The sequence below is a fragment of the Erythrolamprus reginae genome, chromosome 1 (genome assembly GCF_031021105.1).
Source record: "Erythrolamprus reginae isolate rEryReg1 chromosome 1, rEryReg1.hap1, whole genome shotgun sequence".
In the NCBI taxonomy this organism is placed as follows: Eukaryota; Metazoa; Chordata; class Lepidosauria; order Squamata; family Dipsadidae; genus Erythrolamprus; species Erythrolamprus reginae.
Genome location: NC_091950.1, coordinates 157180612 through 157207997, shown reverse-complemented (window position 1 = coordinate 157207997; position 27386 = coordinate 157180612). Strand labels below are relative to the sequence as shown.

The 27386-nt window shown below is 41.2% G+C and overlaps 2 protein-coding genes across 2 annotated transcripts in view; one reads left to right on the top strand and one right to left on the bottom strand.

Moving 5' to 3' along the window:
* LOC139155000 (uncharacterized) overlaps positions 1–11110 on the top strand; it is an 88021-nt gene extending 76911 nt beyond the window's left edge. Inside the window, exons 5-7 of the mRNA XM_070730177.1 lie at positions 1992–2620; positions 6780–6925; positions 8182–11110. Coding sequence (XP_070586278.1) covers positions 1992–2620; positions 6780–6925; positions 8182–8977 — 1571 coding nt within the window. The 3' untranslated portion in view covers positions 8978–11110. The remainder of the gene's footprint in view (positions 1–1991; positions 2621–6779; positions 6926–8181) is intronic.
* A 6034-nt stretch (positions 11111–17144) lies between these two features.
* TSN (translin) lies at positions 17145–25592 on the bottom strand. Its single transcript, XM_070730219.1, has 6 exons — positions 25071–25592; positions 20653–20746; positions 19748–19844; positions 19206–19321; positions 19014–19093; positions 17145–18558 (listed from the first exon to the last, which is right to left on the bottom strand). The coding sequence occupies exons 1-6, from the start codon at positions 25134–25136 to the stop codon at positions 18322–18324; spliced, it is 690 nt and encodes a 229-aa protein (XP_070586320.1). The 5' UTR covers positions 25137–25592; the 3' UTR covers positions 17145–18321.
* Between the last annotated feature and the right edge of the window lie 1794 nt (positions 25593–27386).

Genomic DNA, 27386 nt, shown 5'->3' with positions numbered 1-27386 from the left:
TTTTTCCTTGGGTGCTGAAAGAGTGTGGCGTGTGCTATTACGCATGCGCAAGTGCCCACACCCATTATTCAATGCCTGGGGAGGGCGAAAACAGCTTCTCTCACTCCCCCAGAGGCTCTCTGGAAGCTGGAAATGGCCTGTTTCCCAACTTCTAGTGGGCCCAGTAGGCTAGTGTTTCACCCGCCCCAGGCTCCACTTCTCTGGAGCCAGGGGAGGGTAAAAATGCCCTTCCCCATCCCCCTGGAGGCTCTCTGGAAACCAAAAATGCCCTCCCAGAGCCTCTGTGTGAGCCAAAAATCAGCTGACCAGCACACACATGCATGTTGGAACTGAGCTAGGGCAACAGCTCGCGTGCCAGCAGATATGGCTTTGCGTGCCACCTGTGGCACCCGTGTCATAGGTTCGCCATCACTGTCCTAGGTGCTAGGAGGTAGCAAAAATGGTCCCATTTTTGTGAAAAATGGGCTGGTTTTTGCCTATTTCCCCCCACAAAAATGGAGGCATTTTTGCCTTCCCCAGTCCCTAGGAGCTCTCAGACTTACCAAGCACTCTGTCGATCCCATTTTTGTGACAAACGGGCCCATTTTTCTCAATAATTAAATGCGGGTGAGGGGCTTCAGAAGGCAAAAAATGGCTGTATTCGGTATATAAGACTCACCAACATTTCCACCCTCTTTTAGGGGGGGAAAGGTTCGGCTTATACTCCAAAAATATGGTAATCTAGCATTTAATCTTATATAGAGACAAACCTGAAACATCTGTTCCTACAGGAACATCAGGAGCAAATGAGAATTCTACTTACTAGGATAAGGAAGAGGAAAATTATTTCAAACTTATTTGCGTCATGCAGCAAATGAGACTTTTCGTTCTTAGTGTGGACAGAGGTGGTGTTTAGAATCAGAATGTACTTTTTGAATGCAAAAGTAATAAACTTGAAGAATTCATGATCCACCAAGTCCAGTTTGACTGTCCAACCACAGGTGGGTTCTAACCTATTCTTTAGAACTGTTCGTAAATCGGTGCTGATGTCACGGAGCCGGTTCTGTCGGTGCCAGCCCGTGAGTACCACCATCTTGGATTTTGCTTCTGTGCATATGCAAAAGCTAATTTTTGCTTCTACACATGTGCAGAAGCTATTTTGTTTTGCTGCGGGGGAACACGTGCACATCTCTGGAGCAACCCTGAGCAAACCAGCAGCAAAATGATCCGTAACCCACCCGTGTCCAACCATGGATGCTTATCTACTAGGTGTTTCATGAAGGTTTTTGTTAAGTTTCTTAACTGCAGATATTGATAATCATTTAACACGTTGGTAACTGGAGTGTATTTAGTTTAATAATGGCTGATTCTCTTGCCCAACTTTCATAAGAAATGCTGTTGGTTTAGAACAGGGGTCCCCAACCTGCAGTTCATGGACCAGCACCAGTCTGTGGCCATACATACTGGGCCACACAAACAAGTGAAGCCTTATACACGGGATGCGCACAGCATATGAAATCATACCCACTCCAGTCCGTGGAAAAGCCCCTCTCCATGGAACTTGTCCCTGGTACCCAAAAGGTTAGGGACTGCTGGTTTAGGGAGTGGCTTATATTAGCTATAGATAAAATGGCAAAAATATTTTTTCTTCTACTTAATAATAGTAGGGATACTCTCATATTGAATTTGAGTCCTGGCGAATACATGGACAGATCTTTGCAGTCTTCTTGTTAGCCGTATATCATTTCCCTATTTTGAGAATTGTTTCCAGCTTTCTAATTTATCTTACAGTCTTAAAATTTCCTAGTGATATTCCCTCCAAAATTGTAAGCTGGTACAATTTTGCTTAAGTTTCTGAGCAGAATTATTATTATTATTATTTATTGGCTTTGTATGCCACCCCTCTCCGCAGATGATTTACAAGATTCCAGTGAAAATAATGCTGTATCAATACAGGAGAAGCTTTTTATTTGCTAGACAGTGATGTCCATTCTTTTTGCTTCTCTGCTCAGGTCCAGCACTGACTAAAGCCCCCGTCAACTATGGAAACAATGTTGATGAGAATCACCATGTGCTGAGCAGCTCCTTTCGTTCCAAACACCGCTGGAGCAACGTCAGCAACCTCAGCGCAGATAGTGGGATTGCAGGCGGGAACGAGGAGAGAGACAATGCTGACACCACCATGGGAGGGGTGCCAAGGATTAGGTCATCCAAGATGGAGCGAGCTGATAGTGGTATCAGCCAGGTGTTGAGTAGGAAGTGGAGGAACCGGGCATCAGAAACATTAACGTCTCTACAAGCATGGGAAGCCCATCAACCTTGCACTGACTGTGGTGGCAGAGATTTTCCATTGGAAACAGATGTCCAAAATCAAAACAGGAAACAGGCCATCCTCTGTGAGAAGTGTCTGAAGTGCAGGACAGAACGGAAGGAATCGGTGTTGGAATTTGTCAACACTGAAGCTAGCTATGGGGAAGACCTGCGCATCATCAAGGAGGAATTCTATCTCCCTATGCAAGCAGCTGGTCTCCTAACACAAGAACAGCTCTTGGTGGTTTTTAGCAACATCCAGGAGCTAATTGACCTCAACGAAAACTTCCTGGAGTATCTTCAAGAAGAGATTGATCAGGCTATTGAGCAGGTAGTGTCTGCCTTCAAATTGCAATTCCTTTCCCATTTGCAACAGTTAAAATTATTTCTTATTTGTTTCTGAGGCATGCTACTTTGCGTCACTCGTTTAAGAATTTCTGTGTCCAAGGCTGCTTCTTTGTCATCTAGTTGACATCTAATGTGTTGAGAACTTCAGAATTCAGACGGGAAGGTGCCCTCCAGATGTTTTTATCCCCAAATCCTTTCTGCTGATCTATCTTGAATCCCTAGAAGAGGCACATGAAATATGCTTCATCAGCTCTCAATTTAGTTAACTGAGTGCCTGTTCTTCCCTATGAAGTCCACCTTCATTTTCCAAACTTCAATAAATGGTTGCACTCAGTGATGGGCTGCCAAAATTTTTTACTGCCACACTGTGGACATGGCTTATTTTGTGGATGTGCCTTGATGGTCATGTGACTGAGTAGGAGTGGCTTGCCGGCCATGTGACCAGATGGGAGTGGCTTGACAATCATGTGGTCGGGGTGACTTAAAGGTCATGTGACTGGGTGGGAGTTGCTTACCGACCAAGATAAGTTTTCAAATAGGTGCTTGGACTCCTTTTCAGTTGATTAAGTCACATTATTTGAATAGCTCCAAAAAGGACAAATGACAGACAGCATTATTTGTTGACGAACACAGTAACATTTTAAGGTTTTGTACTCAACCCACAAGGTTCAGTATGATAATAGCCCATTACTGATTGCACCGTGACATCTGCCATCATTTACCATTATGATCATATTTCTTTTGGCTGAAGGAAAACATTGTTAACAAGCTGTGATACTTTATTTTTTCAAAACGCAGTGTAAACGTAATGTAAATCACTGCCCTGTTTATAGTTTGTAGTTTATTACTGCCTCCGAAAGGAATGAAAACTGTATGCAGGTAGTTCTCATCTTACAACCATTTGTTTAGAAACCGATTATCAGCACTGATAAAGTTCATTCACAACTCTCCCTCACTCTTAGAAGCAGCATCTTCACAGTCAACTGATAAAAATGTGGGTGCTTGGCAAATGGCATCTGTCTGTCTGTCTGTCTGTCTGTCTGTCTGTCTGTCTGTCTGTCTGTCTATCTATCTATCTATCTATCTATCTATCTATCTATCTATCTATCTATCTATCTATCTATCTGTTCTGTCGGGCTCTCTGGTAGACTCCTTCCAAAAATTCACAGGTACAAATTTCAGACACACACACGTTTGAAAATTCAAAACAATGTTCTTTATAATGAAAATTCACTTAAACCAAGCCCTCTTTTGGTATAGCAAAGAGCACTCGTCTCCAAACAAACTGGTAATTTGTACAAGTCCCTTATCAGTTCTGTGATACTTAGCTTGCAGCTGTGAGGCAATTCACAGTCCTTCTTCTTTCACAAAGTGAAACACACTTTGCTCTGGTTTAGTTTCAAAGCGGGGAAAAATCAGCACACAAAAAGTCAAAGTCAGTAAAGCAGTCACGAAACACAACGATCAGATAATCCTCCACAATGGCCAAACCCACAGGCTGCTATTTATAGCAGCCTCACTAATTACCACAACCCCACCCAACCACAAGTGGCCTCATTTTCTTTGATAATAATCTCTCAGTTGTTGTTGCCTATGCATCGCTCTCCACATGCGTGGCTGTATCATTAACTCTTGTTCTGAATCCAAAGAGGAGCTAGATAATTGATCTCCTTCTGAGCTGTCTGCCACACTCTCCTCCTCCCTGTCACTCATGTCTTCTTGGTCAGAGGAGCCTTCATCATCAGATTCCACCGGGGGCAAAACAGGCCTGCAACATGTGGATGTCTCCCCCACATCCACAGTCCTTGGGACAGGAGCTGGGCCAGAGCTAGTCACAACACTATCTATTTATCTATTTATCTATTTATCTATTTATCTATTTATCTATCTATCTATCTATCTATCTATCTACCTACCTACCTACCTATCTATCTGATTTATGATAGTTGTATCACCCCAAAGTCATGTGACCTTCGCAGCCAGATCTGAAAAAGTTAGTGGGTGAAGCCAGATTCAGCTAATAACTGCATGATTCCCTTAACAATTGCAGTGATTCAGTTATAATTGCAGCCAAAAAGGTCATAAAATTCTTCACAACTCACTTAACAAACACCTTAAGAACAGAAATTTTGGTGCCGACCACAGTCATAAGTTGAGGACTACCTGTAATTTCCTCCAGAAATTCATTTTCTCAGCACCATCCAAATGGGGTAGTTTTTGCCTCTGAGTGAATAATTAAAAGAAACTTAGCCTTGCCAACAGTTAATGAATGAAGGAACATTAGGATGGTTGATTTCTTAAGTATTATTCAAACCGCACTGCAGATTGTCCGTCTTTCCTGAAGGCATTTTTATACTGGACTGTAAAGGCTTTTAAAAAAAAAACATTAATTATATAAATCTGTAAGCCTTATTGGTTAACCTCAAAAATCAATTGAGACAGAAGATTATTTTAAGACTGGCACTTTGGGGAAGAGCTTTCATTTCATACTGGAACACTCTTGTTGCATTTTTTTTCTCAGAGATGTAGTGCTAGCTTGGGTCCCAGGCATACAAAGCTCTGCTTTAATTCTTAAGCAACAGATGGCCTCTCTACAAAATTGGGAGAATTGCTGGCCAAATTGAATTGGGCAGGGCAAGGAACTTGCAAGCCTTCAAACAGTGTTAAACTATAAACCCTAGCCATTAACATGGCTAATCATGAGGGATTGTGAGAGCGGTAGCTCATCAACAACTGAAGGACCACAGGGTCTTTGTCTTCTAGAATAAATATTACTGATCCAGATAGATGGATAGATAGTCAGAGAGAGAAGAGGGGACATAGTTCAGGCTATAGCCAAATTTTATACTTGTTTGATTCCTGGCAACTCCTGAGAAAAATCCTGAGAAACTGGGTAGCCCTGAATGAGATGGCCCAAAAAGTCTGGTGATATATTAGAATGTTGCATGTATTTTTAGTAATGAGAAAAATATTTTCCTACAATCGATCATACTCACGGGTAGGTTCCACTTACCTTGACCACCAGTTTGTATCACGACGTTTTGCACTCACATGCTCGCTTGGCTAGATGTGTGTGCAATTCCACTTTTGTGCATGCTCAGAAGGTGGATTCGGCCCAAAACACAGCTGAGGAGCTGATCAGCTGTGCTTGGGGCAAAGAAATAAAGGTCAGTATTAACCCGGAGGCAGGAGGGAGGGCTTTTTTCCAAGCAGAGGACGAGCAGAAGGCATCCAAACAAAGGAAAATTTGCCAAAAATTCAGAAAAAAAGATGGCGGCCTGCACGGACCGGCACCGACAGAACTGGATCCGTGATGCCAATCTTTCTGTCTCCAAACTGTCATCCACCTAAGCCTTAGTTTCTCTGCATTTTGGGGAGGCACCTTCCTTAAGCATCTTTACCTAACTAATATTGCCATTCTCCGGGATCGCCTTCTGCCGCATGAATCCCAGCGACCGGTTAGGTCCCACAGAGTTGGCCTTCTCCGGGTCCCGTCGACTAAACAATGTCGTCTGGCGGGACCCAGGGGAAGAGCCTTCTCTGTGGTGGCTCCGACCCTCTAGAACAGGGGTAGGGAACGTTGGCTCTTCTGTGACTTGTGGACTTCAACTCCCAGAATTCCTGAGCTAGCATGATTGGCTCAGGAATTCTGGGAGTTGAAGTCCACAAGTCATAGAAGAGCCAACGTTCCCTACCCCTGCTCTAGAACCAGCTCCCCCAGAGATTAGGATTGCCCCCACCCTCCTTGCCTTTCGGAAACTCCTTAAAACCCATCTCTGCCGTCAGGCATGGGGGAATTGAGACATCTCCCCCTTGCCCATGTAGTTTTTGTGTATGATTCGATTGTGTGCTTGTTTTTATATATTGGGGCTCTTTTGGATTTTTTAATTTAAAACTGTAATTTAGATTGTGAAATATTAGATTTGTTACTATGTTTTGTTTACCATTGTTGTGAGCCGCCCCGAGTCTACGGAGAGGGGCGGCATATAAATCCAATTAATCTAATCTAATCTAATGGAAAGTGAAACTTAACAGAAAAGCAAAGGGGGAGGAGGATAATCAACTCAACATGCTGTCTTCTCTCCATTATTTGTTTATCCTTCTGTATTTCTCTTTCTCTTCTTCATCTTGTACATTGGCAGGGTGACGACGACCTCATGACTGTGTGCATTGGTGAAATATTCCTGGAGTTTGTGAACATGCTTCCCGCATTTCAGACATATTGTCTCCAGCAGCCGTCCTCTGTAAACATGCTCAATGCATTGGAAAAAGAAAAAGAGTTACTCAGGTGAGGATGGTTCCAAATTTTAACCAGGCAGGCGGTTCAAGAAAACACACTTGGAAACAGTTGTGTTTTGGGGATGGATAACTGAGGAGTTTTTCCAGAGAAGCTCTTGTAGACTAGAGCCCAGTAACAGGTGTTTCTGAGCTTGTATTAACAGAGACATGTTGTCAAATGACTTTGAAATTACATGAAAAAGATAAATCTGAAGAGAAGGATTTAGGGGTAGTAATTTCTGGCAGTCTCAAAATGGGTGAGCAGTGTGGTTGGGCGGTAGGAAAAGCAAGTAGGATGCTTGGCTGCATAGCTAGAGGTATAACAAGCAGGAAGAGGGAGATTGTGATCCCCTTATATAGAGCGCTGGTGAGACCACATTTGGAATACTGTGTTCAGTTCTGGAGACCTCACCTACAAAAAGATATTGCCAAAATTGAACGGGTCCAAAGACGGGCTACAAGAATGGTGGAAGGTCTTAAGTATAAAACGTATCAGGAAAGACTTAATGAACTCAATCTGTATAGTCTGGAGGACAGAAGGAAAAGGGGGGACATGATCGAAACATTTAAATATGTTAAAGGGTTAAATAAGGTTCAGGAGGGAAGTGTTTTTAATAGGAAAGTGAACACAAGAACAAGGGGACACAATCTGAAGTTAGTTGGGGGAAAGATCAAAGGCAACTTGAGAAAATATTATTTTACTGAAAGAGTAGTAGATCCTTGGAACAAACTTCCAGCAGACGTGGTTGGTAAATCCACAGTAACCGAATTTAAACATGCCTGGGATAAACATATATCCATTGTAAGATAAAATACAGGAAATAGTATAAGGGCAGACTTGATGGACCATGAGGTATTTTTCTGCCGTCAGTCTTCTATGTTTCTATGTTTCTAATCTGAATTGTACAAAATTTGGGAAAATACAAACAGAAAAAACAGAAAACAAAACAAAAAAACATAAAACTCAAACAGAAAAAATACATAAAAAATTTAAAGGAAAAGCAAAACTAGACAGTCCTTCCTTTTGTTCCCAAATAAAATGAAAATATAGAAACATTGCTAGAACACCTATACATAGGAATCTTCTCAAACAACAGTTAGCACCTGGTTTAGATAACGCTGAATGAAATTCAAGGGGTTGGACTTAGTCCACTTGTAACTACATAGGAATTTTAGGCTGATCCCTCTTTTAGCTCCACCTCCAGGTTTTCCTACCATTTTGTATGCATGAAAAAGTTATGATTTAATCATTTCCATTGTCTGCAGGATATTCCTCAATGTTTCTCAGAATGACAACACTGCCCTCCGTCGCATGAATCTGAGGTCCTTCCTCATAGCTCCACTCCAGAGAGTCACCAAGTATCCCCTTCTTCTGAGCCGTATCATCAAAGCCACTATGGAGTACCACCCGGATTACAGTAGTCTGCTGGAGGCCAAAAACCGCATCGAGTCCCACCTGGAGCACATCAACATGAAAACCAAGCAGGAAGGGAATTCGTGGACTCTGCGATCCTTCCGCCAGGACAGCAAGAAGAACAGAGAGGTGATCAACATTGAAATGAGGGAAACTGCTCTCAAAACGATGGGCTGGCTGCGGGAAGAAACACGGTTTGTGATGGAAGGCCCCTTGCAGCTGGCCCAGCCCCCTGATGGACAATGGGTGAAAAAGGGCAGCAAGACGTTAAAATTCCAGAAGATGCAAGTTCTCCTGATGGTCAACATCAGGCGTGCATCTGAGTCCAGTTTTGACCCGGGGGAGCCAGGCTCTGTGAAAGATGCAGTATTGGTCCTTATTCGGGATAAGAACAATGGGAAATTCAGTTTGCTCAGGGAACCCTTGAGACTCAGCAACTGCGTGGTCTCTGTGGATCCCGACTGCGACGACACGTTTGAACTGCTTGAGATAAGGCGGGAATCCTTCATATTTCGAGACGGGGACAAGGCACGGACTCATCACTGGTTTAGGCAGATCCGGAGGTACTCTCGGGAGCTGGGCTCCTGGAAGAAGCGGCGTAACGCTTTGCCCAATATCATGATAAGTGCATCTCACAATAGGTCATGAGAGGGGCTGCCCAAGAAATGACTTGACCGAGCTCTGAATCTCCACTAGGCCTACTTGACTATCTCATCGACACAATTGCGCACAGGATGAACTTCAACTATCCAAATAGCATTGGTGCTACCTACAACCACTATCTACTAGGAAGGACTTTCTAACAAGTGCTTTGTAGTGATGTTTTCACACCGCAGGCTTAACTTAAGTCAGGTAAAAGCACAGCGCACATATTCACGCAACACAGTAAGCTTGATGGATCTTAACATTGGTTAGGCTTAGCAGACGGTTGGCCAGTTTATGGTTCCATGTGTTGCGTGATCCCAGGAAATGGAATGATTCAGTAAGTACCAGGTTAAGCCTGCGGTTGTGAACCACAACCAGTGTTTTTAAACTTTAGGGAAAAATGAGTCCACATTTAAACTTTCTAAATCTTCTCATCACCTAGAACCTAACCTAGAAACCTCAGTGTGGAAGTTTAACCTGGATTCACATGTAGCCAGTGTTCTCTTACAGCATTCTTAGTTCGCAGCTAATACAGAATCCTCACCCGAAAACCTCTGAGATTAGATAACAGGACAGTTAGGGATTCCACCAATCCCATCTTCCTTTTCAGCTTGAGTAGTTCTGTTCACATGGAAGCACACTTTTTGGGAAACCTTGACTCTCTTTAGGTCTGCCATCAACTCAGTGTAATAATTCTAGCCTCCTTTTCCTGGGGCCTGCATTCCCTTTGAAAAACACCAGAGGAATAAGAACATAAAGGCTCCGTGGAGGTAAAACTGCTGTACCTATGGTCATATTGAGAACCAACCTATCATTCACAAAGCTGGTATCAAGAAAGAAAGAACTTACTTGCCTGGGAATTTCCCTATACAGGTAGTCCTCGATTTAGTGACCTATTGTTTAATGAACATTTGGAGTTACAATGGACTTGGGAAAGGGGCTTTAGGACCCATGAAACAAGTCCGACCATTGTAAAAATCCCCTGTGGTCACATGACTACATTTTAGGTGCTTGGCAACCAGATCAGCTTTATAACTGGTTGCAGCGCCTTGCAATCACATGACCACAATTTGCAATAGTTTTTGCTAGTTTTTGGCAAAAAGAAAAATTCAACCCTTTGGCTAAGTGGATCCAAATTTACAACCGCATGATTCACTTAATGACTGCTATAAATGTCTGTAAAATTGGGCCCAGTCACATGAGACTAAGACCATCTTGACTTGTGACCGAAATTCCGGTTCCCGCTTCAGTCATAAGTTGAGGACTACCTGTTAGCACTGAACAAATATGAGTTGTTGGGGATCGTGTCTGTATAAAAGGAAGAGAGGGCAGCATTCTGCTCTTGGCCACCAGCCTGAGAAGTAACCCGATGAGGTTTTCATGTGGTAGAATGTCAAGATCCAGATTCTGGATCCGGTGTGAATGTTTTTTGCACTCCTTGTAATAAATAGGTTCAACAGCAGTGACAACCAAATTAGTATTGTCTGACTGAGGAGACGGGCAGAGTGGAAGTGGGCAGGCCTTTCCAGTTTGTGACCTATTGGGGATAATAATCTTCTCGTACGGTAAATGGATACCACTGGCATCAGATCTAAGGAGCAGGTCTCTAAGACATATTGAGCTAATATTGTTAATATTGTGCAGATAAGATGAAGAATGTTTGCTATGTGACCCTGCATGACTGTGCTGCAAAAAGGCATCCCTGGGACTACGTAATAGAGATTTCATTGTGTGTATAATAGCGTTAGGTAACATGCAGGTCAACTTTAGAGCAGTATTAATCCAATACGGGAGAATGTTTAGACAGTGTCATTGTTTTCACATTTTAGCTTGCTGTCCCAGGAAGTACTACCTTTTAGGAGTTGTTTTTGCTTCTGTGAGGGTTTCATATATAAAGAAAATCTATGAGTTTCGTCCTCTTTTGCTCTCGATACCAAGTAGGTGCCAGTTTATCGAATTTTACATTGCACAGAATGCATGTAATATGTAAAATGGAAGGGAAGCCAAATACTTATTTGACATTCAGCCACAACTATTCCTGAACATCTGTAGAAGCCTGCAGATAAGCAATAGCCCCCTTTTAAGCACTAGTGGACTTATTTGTAAATGAATTAAAGAACGCCTGTGGAAATCCAATTCTGTACATGTTGTTTTATTCCGAACTGTCTTTTGCTAATAAGATTCAGTCACCTCTCCTAGATGGTGACTCAGCTACCTAAAAATATTTTTTTTTCCAATTTTCATCAGACAAGGAATCTGTCACAATACATTCTCGATTAACAATAATACATTTTAATAATCCTTTTTTCTTAATTATTGTAATTATTTTGCAAGGTTTCCATATGCTTTTCTGCACCAGGATTTAATATGCTTGTTCTTGAATATCTGTTATTCTATACTTCCTGGTGGTATTTATCTTTCTTCTCAGCTATTTCAAGCATGGTCACCAAGAAAGAGGAAGTGACAGACCCCGTTTATTTGTTTCTATTTTGTAAACTGTCTGAAACTATCTAGTCAATTTACAATAAAGCCCACTGAAAATAAAATCTAAACAAAAATATCTAAATATATGCAGTATTGTAGGCTACTGCTGTCTGACTGCCGTCTGCTTGCAATTTGGCAGTTCAAATCTCACCAGGCTCAAGGTTGACTCAGCCTTCCATCCTGCTGAGCTATAGCAATAGCTACATCCTACAGCAATAGCTGTAGCTATATAGCTATAAGATACAAAATAAAAACAGTATGTAAACTAGGCAGCAACATGTACAGTGTTCCCTCGATTTTCACGGGTTCGAACTTCGCGAATAGCCTACACAGTACCTCGGTTTTTCAAAAAATATTAATTAAAAAATACTTCGTGGTTTTTTTCCTATACCATGGTTTTTCCCATCCGATGACATCATATGTCATCGCCAAATTAATAATTTTTGCAAATAAATAACAAAAAAAATAATTATTGTTAATAAATAATTATGTTTACCATTATCAGAATCACTAATGGTGAGTACCAGTAATAATTGTGAGTAAATGGTTGTTAAGGGAATGGGAAATTGTAATTTAGGGGTTTAAAGTGTTAAGGGATGGCTTGTGATACTGTCCATAGCCAAAAATAGTGTACAGTGATCCCCCGATTATCGCGAGGGTTCCGTTCCAAGACCCCTCGCGATAATCGATTTCTCGCGATGTAGCGGTGCGGAAGTAAAAACACCATCTGCGCATGCGCGCCCCTTTTTCCATGGCCACGCATGCGCAGATGGTGTTTTTACTTCCGCACCTGGGAAGACCCAGCAGCTGAGGAGCCGCCTGCCTGCCCGCTTGTCCGCCGCTTTTCCGCTTGTCCGCCGCTCTGGGAGTTGAAGACCCAGGGAAGGTTCCTTCGGCCGCCCACCAGCTGATCTGCTCGGCAGCGCAGTAGCAGCGAGGAGCCGAAGATGGGGTTTCCCCGTTGCCCACACAAAGGGGAAACCCCATCTTCGGCTCCTCGCTGCTACTGCGCTGCCGAGCAGATCAGCTGGTGGGCGGCCGAAGGAACCTTCCCTGGGTGCCACCCGCCGCTCGAGAGCAAGAGGGGGAGAGATAGAGAAAGAGAGAGAAGGAAAGAAAGAGATGAGAGAGGGAGGAAGAGAGTGTGAGAGAGGAAGAAGCAAGATAGAGAAAGAGAGAGAGAAAGAAAGATGAGAAAGGAAGGGAGTGACGTCATCGGGTGGAAAAATCGCGATATAGCGTTTCGCAAAGATCGAGATCGCGAAACTCGGGGGATCACTGTATTTACTTCCGCATCTCTACTTCGCGGAAATTCGACTTTCGCGGGCGGTCTCGGAACACATCCCCCGTGGAAATCGAGGGAACACTGTATTTGGTAAAATCAAAGTACATTTAGAACAGTACAACTTAGCAGGAGTCACTTGGGTGCATTCAGTAGAAAACTCCACTAGCGTGCCTCCCATTAACATAATACATTGACAGTGAATGTCCAGAATTATTCCTGGTCCCTTCTGAATTTCTCTAGCAAGCTCCTGTGGGAAGGCAAGAACATTGGCTGAGCCACAAATTGTATTGCTGCAAATTGAGGCAAATTCTACCCCAGATGTTGTATTAATTGTGTCATGGCATTCTGCAAGTTGATCTTTGCCTCTATCTGCTGCTGCTATTGCAAGACGCTGCTACTGGATGCTTGACAGATTGCAGAGCTCCCTGGGGATCAAAGGCCATTCCTTTTTAAAAAAAATTCACAAATAGAAAAACAATACAATTTTAAAAAATAGTAAACGATTATTACAAACATGTAATTAAGAGAAAGAAAAGAAAGGGTAGGGAGAAGGGGGAAAAAGGAAAAAAGGCCATTCCTAAAATTCCTCTCTTTGTGAAATCTTTGGGGAGACTTGCAAGATTGTCAGCCTTATGAGGTGCACCAGTCAGGAAACCCAACCAAATGAGCTAATTGTACTTCATTGTAAAGCTACCTTAAAGAATCTTGCAAGTCTGAAAGTATTTTTCTCTCCACCCTCCCATCCCCCTTATAGCCCCCAAACTAGGGAGGGACTCTTTTTGCCCCACCCACATTCCTGCTTTAGGCTCACCTGCCTTTTATCTGACCATTTCCTTGACTAAGTCTGCCCTGCCTCTCAAGATCATTCCTACATATCATTACGCTCTTGTCAGTTCAGACAGGGAGACTAATGGCAGGCAGCACACCAACAGAATCCCCAATCCATCCTTAATGCCTCTACCAATTCAATCTTGATACTCAAGTGGATAGGGAACCTGGAGAAGTAGATGGAATGTCAATGGACCTTCTCCAACTTCATGTGTGCCGGTGATGAACAGGATACTCAAGCAGACGCAACTGGGAGAGGCCAACTCTTCCAGTTCATTCATCCAAGTCTCTGTTATATATATCAATCCAACCTTTTCATCTACAACCAGATCCTAAATTAGGTAAGTTTTATTTTGGATTTTTAAATTGTTTGGAGTTTCTTAAAATCAGTTAAGATTTTAGAGCAAGGCTATGTATATAGTAAACTATTCCAAGTGACAATAATGGTTGAGGTAACACATAATGCTAAGCCAGAAATTTTAATTGTGGATTGTGAAATCCTTGTTGCTCTCCGAGATTGGTTGCTTGCAAGCAGCCAAAGGCTCCACAGTTGAACCCTGAGCTTCATATATTCTCTTTTATTAGATGATAATAATAATAATAATAATAATAATAATAATAATAATAATAATAATAATTTATTGGATTTGTATGCCGCTCCTCTTGGTAGACTCGGGGCGGCTAACAACAATGATAAAAACAGCATGTGACAATCCAATAATAAAACAACTAAACATACACACAGACATACCATGCATAACTTGTAATGGCATAGGGGGAAGGAATATCTCAACTCCCCCATGCCTGGCGGTATAAATGAGTCTTGAGTAGTTTACGAAAGACAGGGAGGGTGGGGGCAATTCTAATCTCCAGGGAGAGTTGGTTCCAGAGGGCCGAGGCCGCCACAGAGAAGGCTCTTCCCCTGGGGCCCGCCAAACGACATTGTTTAGTCGACGGGACCCGGAGAAGGCCAACTCTGTGGGATCTTATCGGTTGCTGGGATTCGTGCGGTAGCAGATGGTTCCGGAGGTAGTCTGGTCCAAAGCCATGTAGGGCTTTAAAGGTCATGACCAACACTTTGAATTGTGACCGGAAACTGATTGGCAGCCAATGCAATGGATTGTTGACTCATTGCAGCCTCACTCATCAATGTAGAGCCATAATAGCAGAATCCATATATCCTCTTGCATACACTTGTTTTAATTGGAGGTATTGGCCTTTGCATGGCATATCAAGGACTGGTTACAAAAGTTTCATTTAGCTATCAATAAATGTCATTTGAGAACCAGTTTGGTATAGTGGTCTTCCTCGTTTATCGGCAGAAAGACTCAAATCCAGGAAGCCCCCACTGGCCCTTGCGCAACATCTACCTAACAACTTTAACAATACAGTACTTCCCAATGGAAAGCCAAATGGGTAGCTGAACACCCAGTCATAGGGCAACATATAAATGATCCCACAAAAAAAGTGCCAGGCTATGTACAACCGTGTAAGTAATGGACAATTCTGAATAGGATTCACACCTCACATGCCGTCTGCCAAGACTCTATAAATAGTATCCTCCCCTCAGTATGACTGTGGGGTCCCGCATTAAACTGTAGATCACATTGTGACCAGGGATGGTATTCACTTACCTTCCCTACCAGTTTGTAAATGTGAGTGCAAGCACTGCCTCCGTGCATGCGCACAGCCATCCGCATATGCGTAGAGCCTTTAAAACATGGATAAATGGGACTGAATGAATGAAATATTCTCATTGAATACTTTGTTATGTACAAAGTTGACTGTGCACAACAGCATGTGAAATTGACTGTCAATCAGTGTTGCTTCCTAAGTGGACAGTTTGATTTCACAGAAGTTTGATTTAATTCAACTTTTATTCTGTTTTTTAAGTGTTCCCTTTATTTTTTTGAGCCATGTATGTTGCTAGTCCACATATGATATGCCATAAGCTAAATAAATATTGGTTAAGATATCACAGAAACATAGAAGACTGACGGCAGAAAAAGATCTCATGGTCCATCTAGTCTGCCCTTATGCTATTTCCTGTATTTTATCTTAGGATGGATATATGTTTAAATTCAGTTACTGTGGATTTAACAAGCACGTCTGCTGGAAGTTTGTTCCAAGGATCTACTACTCTTTCAGTAAAATAATATTTTCTCGTGTTGCTTTTGATCTTTCCCCCAACTAACTACAGATTGTGTCCCCTTGTTCTTGTGTTCACTTTCCTATTAAAAACACTTCTCTCCTGTTCTGTTGGGCTCTCTGGTAGACTTCTCCCAAAAATTCACAGGTACAAATTTCAGACACACACGTTTGAAAATTCCAAACAATGTTCTTTATAATGAAAAGTCACTTAAACTAAGCCCTCTTTTGTTATAGCAAAGAGCACTCGTCTCCAAACAAACTGGTAATTTGTACAAGTCCCTTATCAGTTCTGTGATACTTAGCTTGCAGCTGTGAGGCAATTCACAGTCCTTCTTTCACAAAGTGAAACACACTTTGCTCTGGTTTAGTTTCAAAGTGGGGAAAAATCAGCACACAAAAGGTCAAAGTCAGTAAAGCAGTCACGAAACACAAAGATCAGATAATCCTCCACAATGGCCAAGCCCACAGGCTGCTATTTATAGCAGCCTCACTAATTACCACAGCCCCACCCAACCACAGGTGGCCTCATTTTCTTTGATAATAATCTCTCAGTTGTTGTTGCCTATGCATCGCTCTCCGCATGCGTGGCTGTATCATTAACTCTTGTTCTGAATCCAAGGAGGAGCTAGATAATTGATCTCCTTCTGAGCTGTGTGCCACACTCTCCTCCTCCCTGTCACTCATGTCTTCTTGGGCAGAGGAGCCTTCATCATCAGATTCCACCGGGGGCAAAACAGGCCTATATTAATTAATATTCCTATATTAATAGATCTATTTAGTTTACCTATATTAATAGATCTATTTAGTTTACCTATAAAATTGAGAAACAATTAACAAATGTTAATTTTTTAAAAAGGCTATTTTTCATGGTATCTAGAAAGGGCTGGAAAAGCTAGGAAGATTTATTTTAAATAAAACACTAAATTCATCACCGGATTGACATCTCATGTTCTGAGAGATATGTTAAAATTGTGTATCACGTTGTGCTGTGATATCCTCTTAGACTGAGTTATCTCTCATCTATTATTTGGCAAACCTCTTGCTAAGTCTAATGTAATTATAATTGGGGAGAGCTGTGTTAAGATAGCAAAAATCAAGAAGCACCATTTATTTATTTATATTTATTTATTTATTTTATTTTATTTTTATGCCGCCCTTCTCCTTAGACTCAGAGTGGCTTACAACATGTTAGCAATAGCACTTTTTAACAGAGCCAGCCTATTGCCCCCACAATCCGGGTCCTCATTTTCTAGCAAATTTTATTAACCTAACTGAAGGGATGATTAATGACACACAGAATCATGAATTTAGAATTATTAGCAAATTCCTTACTCCATTCTAATTAAACAAATTATCAAACCATTGATTTTTACAGGCATTATCTTGGATGAACTATAAATCACAGACTTAAACACACATGCCTTGTTTAAAAAATGTCTTTTTATTTTCATTTAACAACAAAGGAAGTATTTGCTTCCCATTGAACATTTCAAAAACAGCAACCAGAACAAACAAAGATGCTTATATGAATTATCATAAAGTACATGTTTTTTATTCTTTGGGAGATAATCTTTCTCAAAAAACACAAGGAAGAATTAGACAAAACATTATACAAAATGATCACACAGAAACGTCATTTATACATTTCAGAAATATGTAGTTTATGCCTGAATGACAGTGAAGATCAAATGACAGTGACAATCAAATATTAACACAGGAAACAAAATAAGTGGCCATATAAAGTCAGTTAACATCTGCATCTTACTCTTCTAATGGTATGATTGAATGAAAACAACCAGCATTCAGGTAAGCATAATTAGGATTTAGCTAACATTTTTGCTACTCTATTTATTAAAGATAGACTTAGAATCTTATTTTAAATTGAATGGACCACTGTCTGACTCAAATACAAATTCCAGGCAACTTATTTGCATATCCTGCTTTGCACTTCATTAAACCACATACACATTTTCATGTTCTCATTTCAAAACAAAACAAACCTGGATATAGACTAAGAATATGCATATAAATGCATTAGGAATGGTTCACAGTTCTTTCCAATGCTTAAGAATCCACTTACTTCAGAATAGACTCTCTGTACTATATAATGATCATTTGGAAATATATTCCTAACATGTTTACTTACTGAAATCTCACAATCTAACTAGAAAATGAAGCATTCTGATTGCATTCTAATGATAAATATATTATATATGTTGAAATCAAGTGCTCCTTTTAAAATGAGCATTCATTGTATTTACTAAGTGTGAATTATGGAGGTCCAGAAAAAAAATCAACTCAGCCTGATCAGTAGCAACTGATCACCATGTTTGACACTGCAGGACTATTAGACAATAAAGGTCATAATTCACATAGTTTATATCATAGTAACTTATACTGCAAATACGATCCACTAATAGGGTTTTTACAGAATAGTTTAGAAAGTTTTCAAGTCAGACATATACTAACTGTTCATATGGGGAAAAACAGTTTGCAGCTTGTGGTTTTTCTACGTTACTGCTAGAGAGCTCAGTTAAAGCTTCTCTCTTATTGGCCACATTACTGAGGTAATCATGAATTCAGTTCAGCAAGGCATTTTCTATTTCTCCTCACCAGCACCTCCGGTTGCCGTTTTGCTGAGTCCTCTGATTGACAAGTCATAAACCACCTCTTCTATTTTCTTGACATCATACTTGAGGCCATCATAGCGTTTCCTCAGGGAATCATTTTTCAAATTGAGCAGGCGGAATCCTGAATCCAATTCATTGATGAAAACAGAGATGCGAAGTGGCCGAGAGTAGTCCCCGGATGTCACACTGTTCACAGCTAACCTAGACTATTAAATAAAACAGAGAATATAGCCTGTTACACCTCACTGGAGTTCCATTATAATATTTGTATGTTAACACCATACAAATACAAGCTGATTATTTTCAGAAAGCATGAATTTCAAATCCAGATGTATGGAAAGTATCTAGGTTGGGAGATGTAGATTTAGATGAATCCCCAGTCTCAACAGCCTTTTATCTAAAAACTTCACTAATTAAAATCTTGCCCATCAGACAATAGGAAAGGCTAACAAGAAACTTTAATCACTCGGCCAACAAGGAAATAAATAATGCCATTTAAATGTACCATCTTCACTTGCTGCCTTCCAAATAAGAGATTTTACACTTCCCAGAATTTTTAGCCAACATTTGAGATTATCTCATCCAAAGTTTCCATACCTTAACTTGCTATTTCCTTCTATTACATTAGATGAGCAATATAGATGTACAATATTCTACATACCAGCTCACTTGCAAGAGTCAATACTCCAGAAAGATAATCCTCAATGTCCAGATGAAATCCTTTTTCTCTATCAGCTTCAACTGAAAAGTAATATACATGAATTCAAAAATAATTAAAGTATTTTGGCAATTAACAGACGTGAGATTCTTAATGCTATGTCAAGCCTTCCTCCAAGTTGTCTTACTAACTTACTTCCAAGAATTTCAGTAACAGCTTCCCGTGTCACTAAGGTTTCTGTTTCCAGATAGACAACAAATGCTGCTAAGAACACCAGTCGTTGGAGCACAAATCTCCAGTGTTCATGAAATCTGTATGGAAAAACACCTGATTGAAATATAGGCATTTAATGCATATTTGTAATACTATCAGGGTCATGCTTACAACATTCCAATAGTTACACAGTATAACCAAACATCAATAGGGAAATATATGTACTTGCTCTTCTGTTGAAGATCAATATACCTTGTAATGCGTTAGACTGCATAATGGTGATTAGCTTGAGATTGCCAAATTATTCTTGTTCATCTATAACACCCTCCCCCAATAATTTATTTAATAATTTTTCCTGCATGTCATTTATTATTTAATATACAATAAAGATTAATACAGCAAATAATTGTTTAGAATAACTCCTAACAATAATTTCATCTTTTACCAGATCAATTCTTTTCCCTTTTGAAATCCATTCTCTGTCAACTAAGTACTGAGGGAACAGAAGGGAGGAATTCACTAACCGGTAATATTGATCTGCAGGAAACTTTGTTTTCAGAGTGGCCAGATGCATTTTAACAGTATTAAAGTGTTCTCGAGCCTTCTGACATTTCTTTGGTACTGAAATTAAAAGAAAATAGCAAGTTCAGAAAAAGTATTCGAATTGTATGGCTTAAAGCATAAATTTATGAGCTGTGAAAAAAACAGAAACAAATTCAGAATTAAAATAAATTGGTCCAGATTAAAGATTTAGCCATTCTCAAATGAAGGGAAAAAAATTATGATGACAAATTTTGATCTGGCCCTTTTATGACTTAAGTTGGTAAAAGAGACCCTTCTGCAACAGGGAGACTACCCCCCCCTGCCCCCTTTCTGTCTCTTTTTAGTGGCTAAAGATCATAGCAGGCAAATGCTGACCCACCAAACTAGCTGAGTAGGATTTCTAAGGAGGGAGCTTTTAAGATATATGCACTTTGCTCATATGCACATTGGTATATTCATTCTAAAAGAACTTTTACACACCTTGAAAAGATTTTCTGCAAAAAAATTATCAGGAAAAATCATGCTTTTGTTTCTCAGAGGGTGGTTCACTAAAATTCAAGTGCACAATTTGGGACACTACAAGAGAAGATTGGGAACTAAATGCAGCCTATACATTATTGTCCTGAAACATTTTGCTACCACACCATTCAAATGATGTATCAGGTATTCAACTCTCTGCTAAAAAAAGTAATTATTGACTGGCTAAATTTATTAACTGGATTACTTTAGAAAGGTCTCCATATTTCTGACAAACAAATGCAATGTCATTCTGGGTAAGAAAATATATTCCCCACTTTACCTGCCAGCAACTGCTATTGTAGGATCAATACATTTTCTTTTCTTTCCCAACAGTGTGATATACTGAATACAACAAAGTTGGACTTACTGTCTTGAAATCCAGAACCCTGGTGGACTCCTTGAAGCACAGTCAAATTTTCCCGGGCAGTTTGCTCCAGAGCTTGAACAACTTTCCTAATCTCCTGTATTTGATTAAAAAAAAATATCTCTAAGCATGGCTGTTGAAAACAAAAACATTTTCACATAAAACTAATGTGATTTTGACTTTCCCCCCTAATATTATGGCCAAATCTGGTTTACCATAAGCGATCCAACCAATTTGAAGGCACAACACAAACTCTTGGATTTGAGATTTCCAGATGAATACATACATAATAAGTTACATTTTGGCTTATACGTGTAATCATGTTATAAAAGATCTCGGCTGACAGAAAAATGGAAGTAGCCATCTGTATATGTGAATTTAGACAAATAAGTCCTCCCTCCTTCCAATTCTGGGTGCCTTCAAAATCTATTAGGAAATGATTTGATTTTCTTATTTCAACAGAAGGATTTACATATTTTTAGAGGCCTAATATATTTTGAGGATACAATTCCTTTCAATACTGGTACAGGCAGTCCTCGCTTAGTGACCAGTAACTCCATCCTAAGCACTGAAGCCATTAATTACATGACTGAAATATGATTTCAATCCCATTTTGCATTTGGTTAAGCAAAATATCACATTACTGTGGTTTATAATTTTACTTCTGTCCTCTCTACTTAACTCTGCTCGTTATAAGCTACTTGCGACATACATAAATGATGATCAAGCTCACTATGATGGTCTAAATGCATGCTGGTTTCAAAATGTGTGAATGGCAATTATGTGACTGCAGGATGCTGTGACTGTGTGGATTAGTAGTAAAGCTATTTTTGCAAATGTAACTTCAAACTGTTGCTAAAGGAAGCAGCTGGTAAATGAGGACTATCTGTAATATGATACAATCTATCTGACTGGGGCTGCAGTTACTTGAGTCAAATGTTGTTCTGTGTAACATTTCAATATACAGTGGTACCTCGGTACTCGACCACAATTCGTTCCAGAAGTGTGGTCGAGAACCGATTTGGTCGAGTACCGAATTTATTTATCCCATGGGAAATAATGGAAATGGATTTAATTGGTTCCCAGCCCCTGTTAACTCGCTGGGAACCAATTAAATCTATTTTCTTTATTTCCAATGGGATAAATAAATTCACTACTCCAAGCTGCAGGAAAGGTGGGGGCTGCTGCAATCCCGGCAGCTTTGGGGGGCTCTTTTCCTCATTGCTTCCTTTTATTACCTGTAAGCAGCTTCAAAAACTTTTTCCCTGTGGCTGCAACAGCGGCGATTTCCCTTCCAGTAGCAACAGCGCCGGGAATGTCACGTGATGAAGGGAAGCCGGCGGAGCCATCTCAGCAATTGCTGCCGCTCCAGCAGCTTCCCTTCATTACATGACTTCCCGGCGCTCTTGCTACTGGAAAGGAAGCTGCCGCTGTTGCAGCCACAGGGAAAAAGTTTTTGAAGCTCCTTACAGGTAATAAAAGGAAGCAATGAGGAAAGGAGCCCCCAGAAGCTGCCATCCTGGCAGCTTCAGGGGGCTGAGGAGCTCTCTAAGAGCTCCAAGCTGCAGGAAAGGTGGGGGCTGTTGCAATCTTGGCAGCTTCTGGGGGCTCCTTTCCTCATTGCTTCCTTTTATTACCTGTAAGGAGCTTCAAAAACTTTTTCCCTGTGGCTGCAACAGCGGCGATTTCCCTTCCAGTAGCAACAGCGCCGGGAAGTCACGTAATGAAGGGAAGCTGCTGGAGCGGCAGCAATTGCTGAGATGGCTCCGCCGGCTTCCCTTCATCACGTGACGTTCCCGGCGCTGTTGCTACTGGAAGGGAAATCGCCGCTGTTGCAGCCACAGGGAAAAAGTTTTTGAAGCTCCTTACAGGTAATAAAAGGAAGCAATGAGGAAAGGAGCCCCCAGAAGCTGCCAAGATTGCAACAGCTCCCACCTTTCCTGCAGCTTGGAGCTCTTAAAGAGCTCCTCAGCCCCCTGAAGCTGCCGGGATTACATTTTGGATAATGAACAAAATTTTCTCTGGCTGTTCGGTATCTGAATTTTTGTTCAGACACCGAAGCAAATTTTTGCCGAAAATTTTGTTCGTTATCCGAAATGTACGAGAAAGGAAGCGTTCGAGTACCGAGGTACCACTGTATTAGGTGCAATTTGAACATATTAGGTGAAATTTCTTGCTTAACCGCAAGCTAGAGTAATTTGGAATCTCTTAAAAGCATTTCTATTACAAATATTATTGTATGGAGCTGACAGGAAGATGTAAAACCATAATCCTTTTAGAATGATTGAGCTAATGAAGCTGGGAACCCCTTCAAAGAGATCCAAAATATTTATAATTCGTTACATGCAAATAATTATAATTTGCAGGTAGATTGACCTGAATATGAATTATACCAGTTACATCATTACTTTCTTTGGAGGAGGGGAGGAACCTAAAATGAGAAGGCAACCAGCGGTGGGTTGCTATTGGTATGGCTCTACAAACTGGTAGCAGTGGGAGGCTCCACCCATCTGCCCCGGACGCTTCTGTACATGTGCAGAGGCTCACGCATGAACCAGTAGCAATAGGATTTAGAGCCCATCACTGAAGGCAATCCAAGGCAAACAAGACCCTAGTTAACAGTTATGATGAATGATAGGTGCAGAATACACCAGATTTTCCGTTTCATCAAAACACAATTAAAATATCTGCTTCTCTGTCTTTCTCTTCCTTTGACAAGTAATCTTTGATTCATGACAGGTAACAAAGACCCTTCAAAGTTACAAGGGACCTCCCTAGAGCTACTTATACAGTAGAGACTCAATTACCCCACATAAACGGGCGGTCTGATATTTGGATAGCTGAAAATGTCAGATAATCTGGAGGTTCTAAGAAAAGCCTTGAAATCAGTCATGGATTCGTGTGAGTTTTGTTAGAAATGGGCTGCACTTTGATTAGTCAGATGCTCCTCAGGGCGGGGGAGAAATACACTTTAGGGACATAGGCATTATCCCTGTTAGTCAAAATATATAAATGCCAAAATAGGGATACAAACAAAGGCTTCATGTGCCTCGTACGTTTTCGGTACTCGTACTCTCCCATTAATGCTGGCATGACTGATTTTCTTTGCTCTGGAAATGATTTAGGATTACAGCATGTTGTCTTCTGAAAGTTGGCAGCTCCCCTCATCAGTATTTTTAAAAATTGTGGGGACCGGGTTGTCCTGGTTTGGATGGATGGACACCTTCCCCATCGCGGCTGCCATGTTTGGGGAGCATGTCTGGGGCGCAGAAATGCCTATAGTCATGCCCCCAAGCAGGCTCAACATCACATAATCCGGAATGTCGGATGACGGAAGGACGGGTAACCAAGACTACTGTAATCCCTTTTTGAAGTAATGACAGCTGCACCTTCCCAGGTGATTGTATTTTGGATGCTTGGCAACCATCTCGCCATTATGGCCATTTGCAGCATCCTGAGGACTGGGGGGTTTTTGGATGGGGGGGTGATTTCTGACAAAAAAAGCACATTTGGGAAATACTGTAGATTCATTTAAGGATTGCTGCAAAAATGTCATAAAAGGAGGCCTAATCATATGATGTCTCAATGTACAATTACCACAACTTAACAACTGGGCTCAATTATAATCATAAGTCAAGGTAATGTAATATATATTATGACCTCATAAGTCAAGGTTGTAATATAAATATAACTATATTTTAGACCAGTGTTTCTTACTTCTTCTTTTTTTGTTCTCAGGACCCCTTCTAATATCTAAAAATTAGGATCCTATCAATATTTACTATACCAGGGGTAGGCAAAGTTGGCTCTTCTATGACTTGTGGACTTCAACTCCCAAAATTCTTAAGCCAATCATGCTAGCTCAGGAATTCTGGGAGTTGAAGTCTATAAGTCATCGAAGAGCCAACTTTGCCTACCCCTTAACTATATAAAAAATGAAAATGGACGCAGAATATTTGTTCTTTGCATCAGGTAAAAAAGGACATTAAACCCAGTTAACATTTTTTTAATGAAAAATCGTATTTTTTATTTTGTTTTGGAATGAAATTATTATTGTTGTTGTTGCCAATTAACTTCAATTGTCTGGCAAATCGTTTTGATTTTAGAGATTCCTGAGATGCACTTGGGATACCCTCAAAAGGCTCTCGGACCAGTTTAGGAAATACTGGTTTAGACCATGATTATTCACTACGGAGAAAATCCATATAATATAAGTAGATATGGGGCTGCCAGGTGCCTGGGTGTGTGCAGGAAGGGCAACAAAAGCTTTTCTCTTTTCCTTTCAACCAGTATTATCCATTACCCGCCTTACATCCGCCTCCTCTCCGGACGAGTAAGGGCTACAATCTCCCAAATCCCCAGCCACTGACGGCGGGAATCTTGGGAGTTGCAGTCCCGGTGCCCCTCCCCTCTGCTCTTACCTCGCGGATATCCTGGTCGGCGGTCAGCACCCCCTGCAAGGCGATAAACATCTCGCTAACGGACATGGCTCGAGCACCGGGACAAAGATTCGCGCCTTCTGCTGGGCCCGTGAGCAAAACACACCATGGGCTACCACGCGCTCCCCGTCGCGTTCAAGCGCAGAAAAAGGGTCCTTGTTAGCCGCTGTCGCACAAGGCCTGTCTGCCTGGCTGCCTCCCTAAAAAAAAACCCTGCGGCATGAAGGAGCAGGTAGTTATTATTGCTGCTGCTGCTGCTGCCGTGAATCCGAAAGGACTGGCTTTTTTTTTTTCACGGATTGGGTTGCTTTGCTGCCGCCCTCCCCTAGGCGGAAAAGTCTTTCGGACTATCCGGGCAATGCGGAAGACAGCCCTCCGAGAAAGGAAAACCCCAGCCCCAACACCGTCGCTCGCTTCCACTCCAACCAGAGAGAAAAGACTCCAGAGCGGCAGGCTCGGGAAATTAACGTGGCTGAGAAAGCCTCTTGTGGCGTGATTTCCTGTGCGCTCAACCCAGCGAGGGGACCTTTCTCGGTTTCGGCGCGATTTGCCTTCTTCTGCCGGAGGTGGGGCGGGCGGGGGAAGGAGGCTGAGCGCGTGGTTGCCATGGAAACGACAGCCGGGGGCCCCCAGCGGCTTCAACAGATGGACTCGGCCTCTTGCTTCTAGGTCGGCCTGGGCTGAGCGCGTTAGCTGTGAGAAACGCGCAAAAGATGATAAAGCAATAGCCTTTACACTTATAATTATTGGGCAGACTAGATGGACCATGAGGTCTTTTTCTGCCGTCAGTCTTCTATGTTTCTACCGTATAAGTTCTCGGAGAGGGGTGGCATACAAGTCTAATAAATTATTATTATTATTATTATTATTAGTAGTAGTAGTAGTAGTAGTAGTAGTAGTAGTAGTAGTAGTGCACTCTAACCACTGTGCCACTGAGGTGATATAGTGGTTTTCGACTCCTGCTCTCTCTTGCCACCATGTCAGAGTAGGAAAAAAAGCCTGCCACTGCAGACTGCCTTAGCTGTGGTCTCGTGGTCATCCAGATTTCCCCACCACCCCAGCTTCAGTTGTGGTTGTTAAAGAGCATGGTGGTAGATCTACTAGGAAGCCCTTCATCCCCCAATGAACTTTGCACTCACCCTGGGCGAACTGGCAGATGATGGAGGTTTTGCAGTATTATTGCCATTATTGCTGTGCTTTCCCCTCCCTATTTGGGAACAGGCTGTGTGTCCTCAACTTGCAGCCACAACTGAGTTCAAAATTTTTGTTGTTAATGTTCAGACATTTGTTAAGTGAGTTTTGCTCCATTTTACAATTTTTCTTGCCACCCTTAGGTGAATTAACTGTAGTTAAATTACTAACACGGTTAAGGACATCTGGCTTCCCCGTTGACTTTGCTTGGCAGAGGTTTACAAAAAATGATTGTGTGACCCTGCAACTATCATAACTATATGAGTTGCCAAGCATTTTGATCACATGACCATGGGGATATTGCACTGGTCATAACGTTGCTGAGACTTAAGGGGGATCTTAGTAATATCTGATAAAAATTAGTCTTTTCCCGAGTTTTGATTCTTGGTGATGATTAAGAATGAATAAAGGTTAGGAAGAAAATAGACTTTAATCTTTGAGAGTTTGTTTTGTAATTGCCATAATCCCTTGACTTTAGGCAAGAGCTTATTAGAGTTGAAGTTCAAAGTTCAAAGCTATCATTAGCAATCTTTGTTTTTGCTCATATAAAATTCCATTATGGGATTAAAATTTCAAGATAAAGAATAAGACATTAATAACAATTATATAAACTACTAATACAAAATTACAGAATGTAATACTACGATCCAAACTGTACATACTTTTCATATTAAAACTATGATATGGCAATGTAATGTAAATGAGTAAACGAGATTACCTAAAATAAACAACTAAGATAAAACATACACACACAAAATTAAAAAACAGACACTCTGCAGATCAAATAATCTAATTTTCAGAGTACTGTATTAGGTTTAATAAACTATAAATTTATATTACAAATGTTACACTGCAGATTTGGTTTATTTAGCTTGCTCCAAGATCAAAGGTATAAAATATTATCCAAATACAGTGATACCTCTACCTAAGAATGCCTCTACTTAAGAACTATTCTAGATAAGAACCGGGTGTTCAAGATTGTTCCCCCTCTTCTTAAGAGCCATTTTCTACTTAGGAACCCGAGCCCAAAAAAATTTCCCAGGAAATTTGAGAGCGGCACGAAGGCTTGGCCAGTTTTCTGCCATTCCCCCTGGGTTTCTCTCTCTG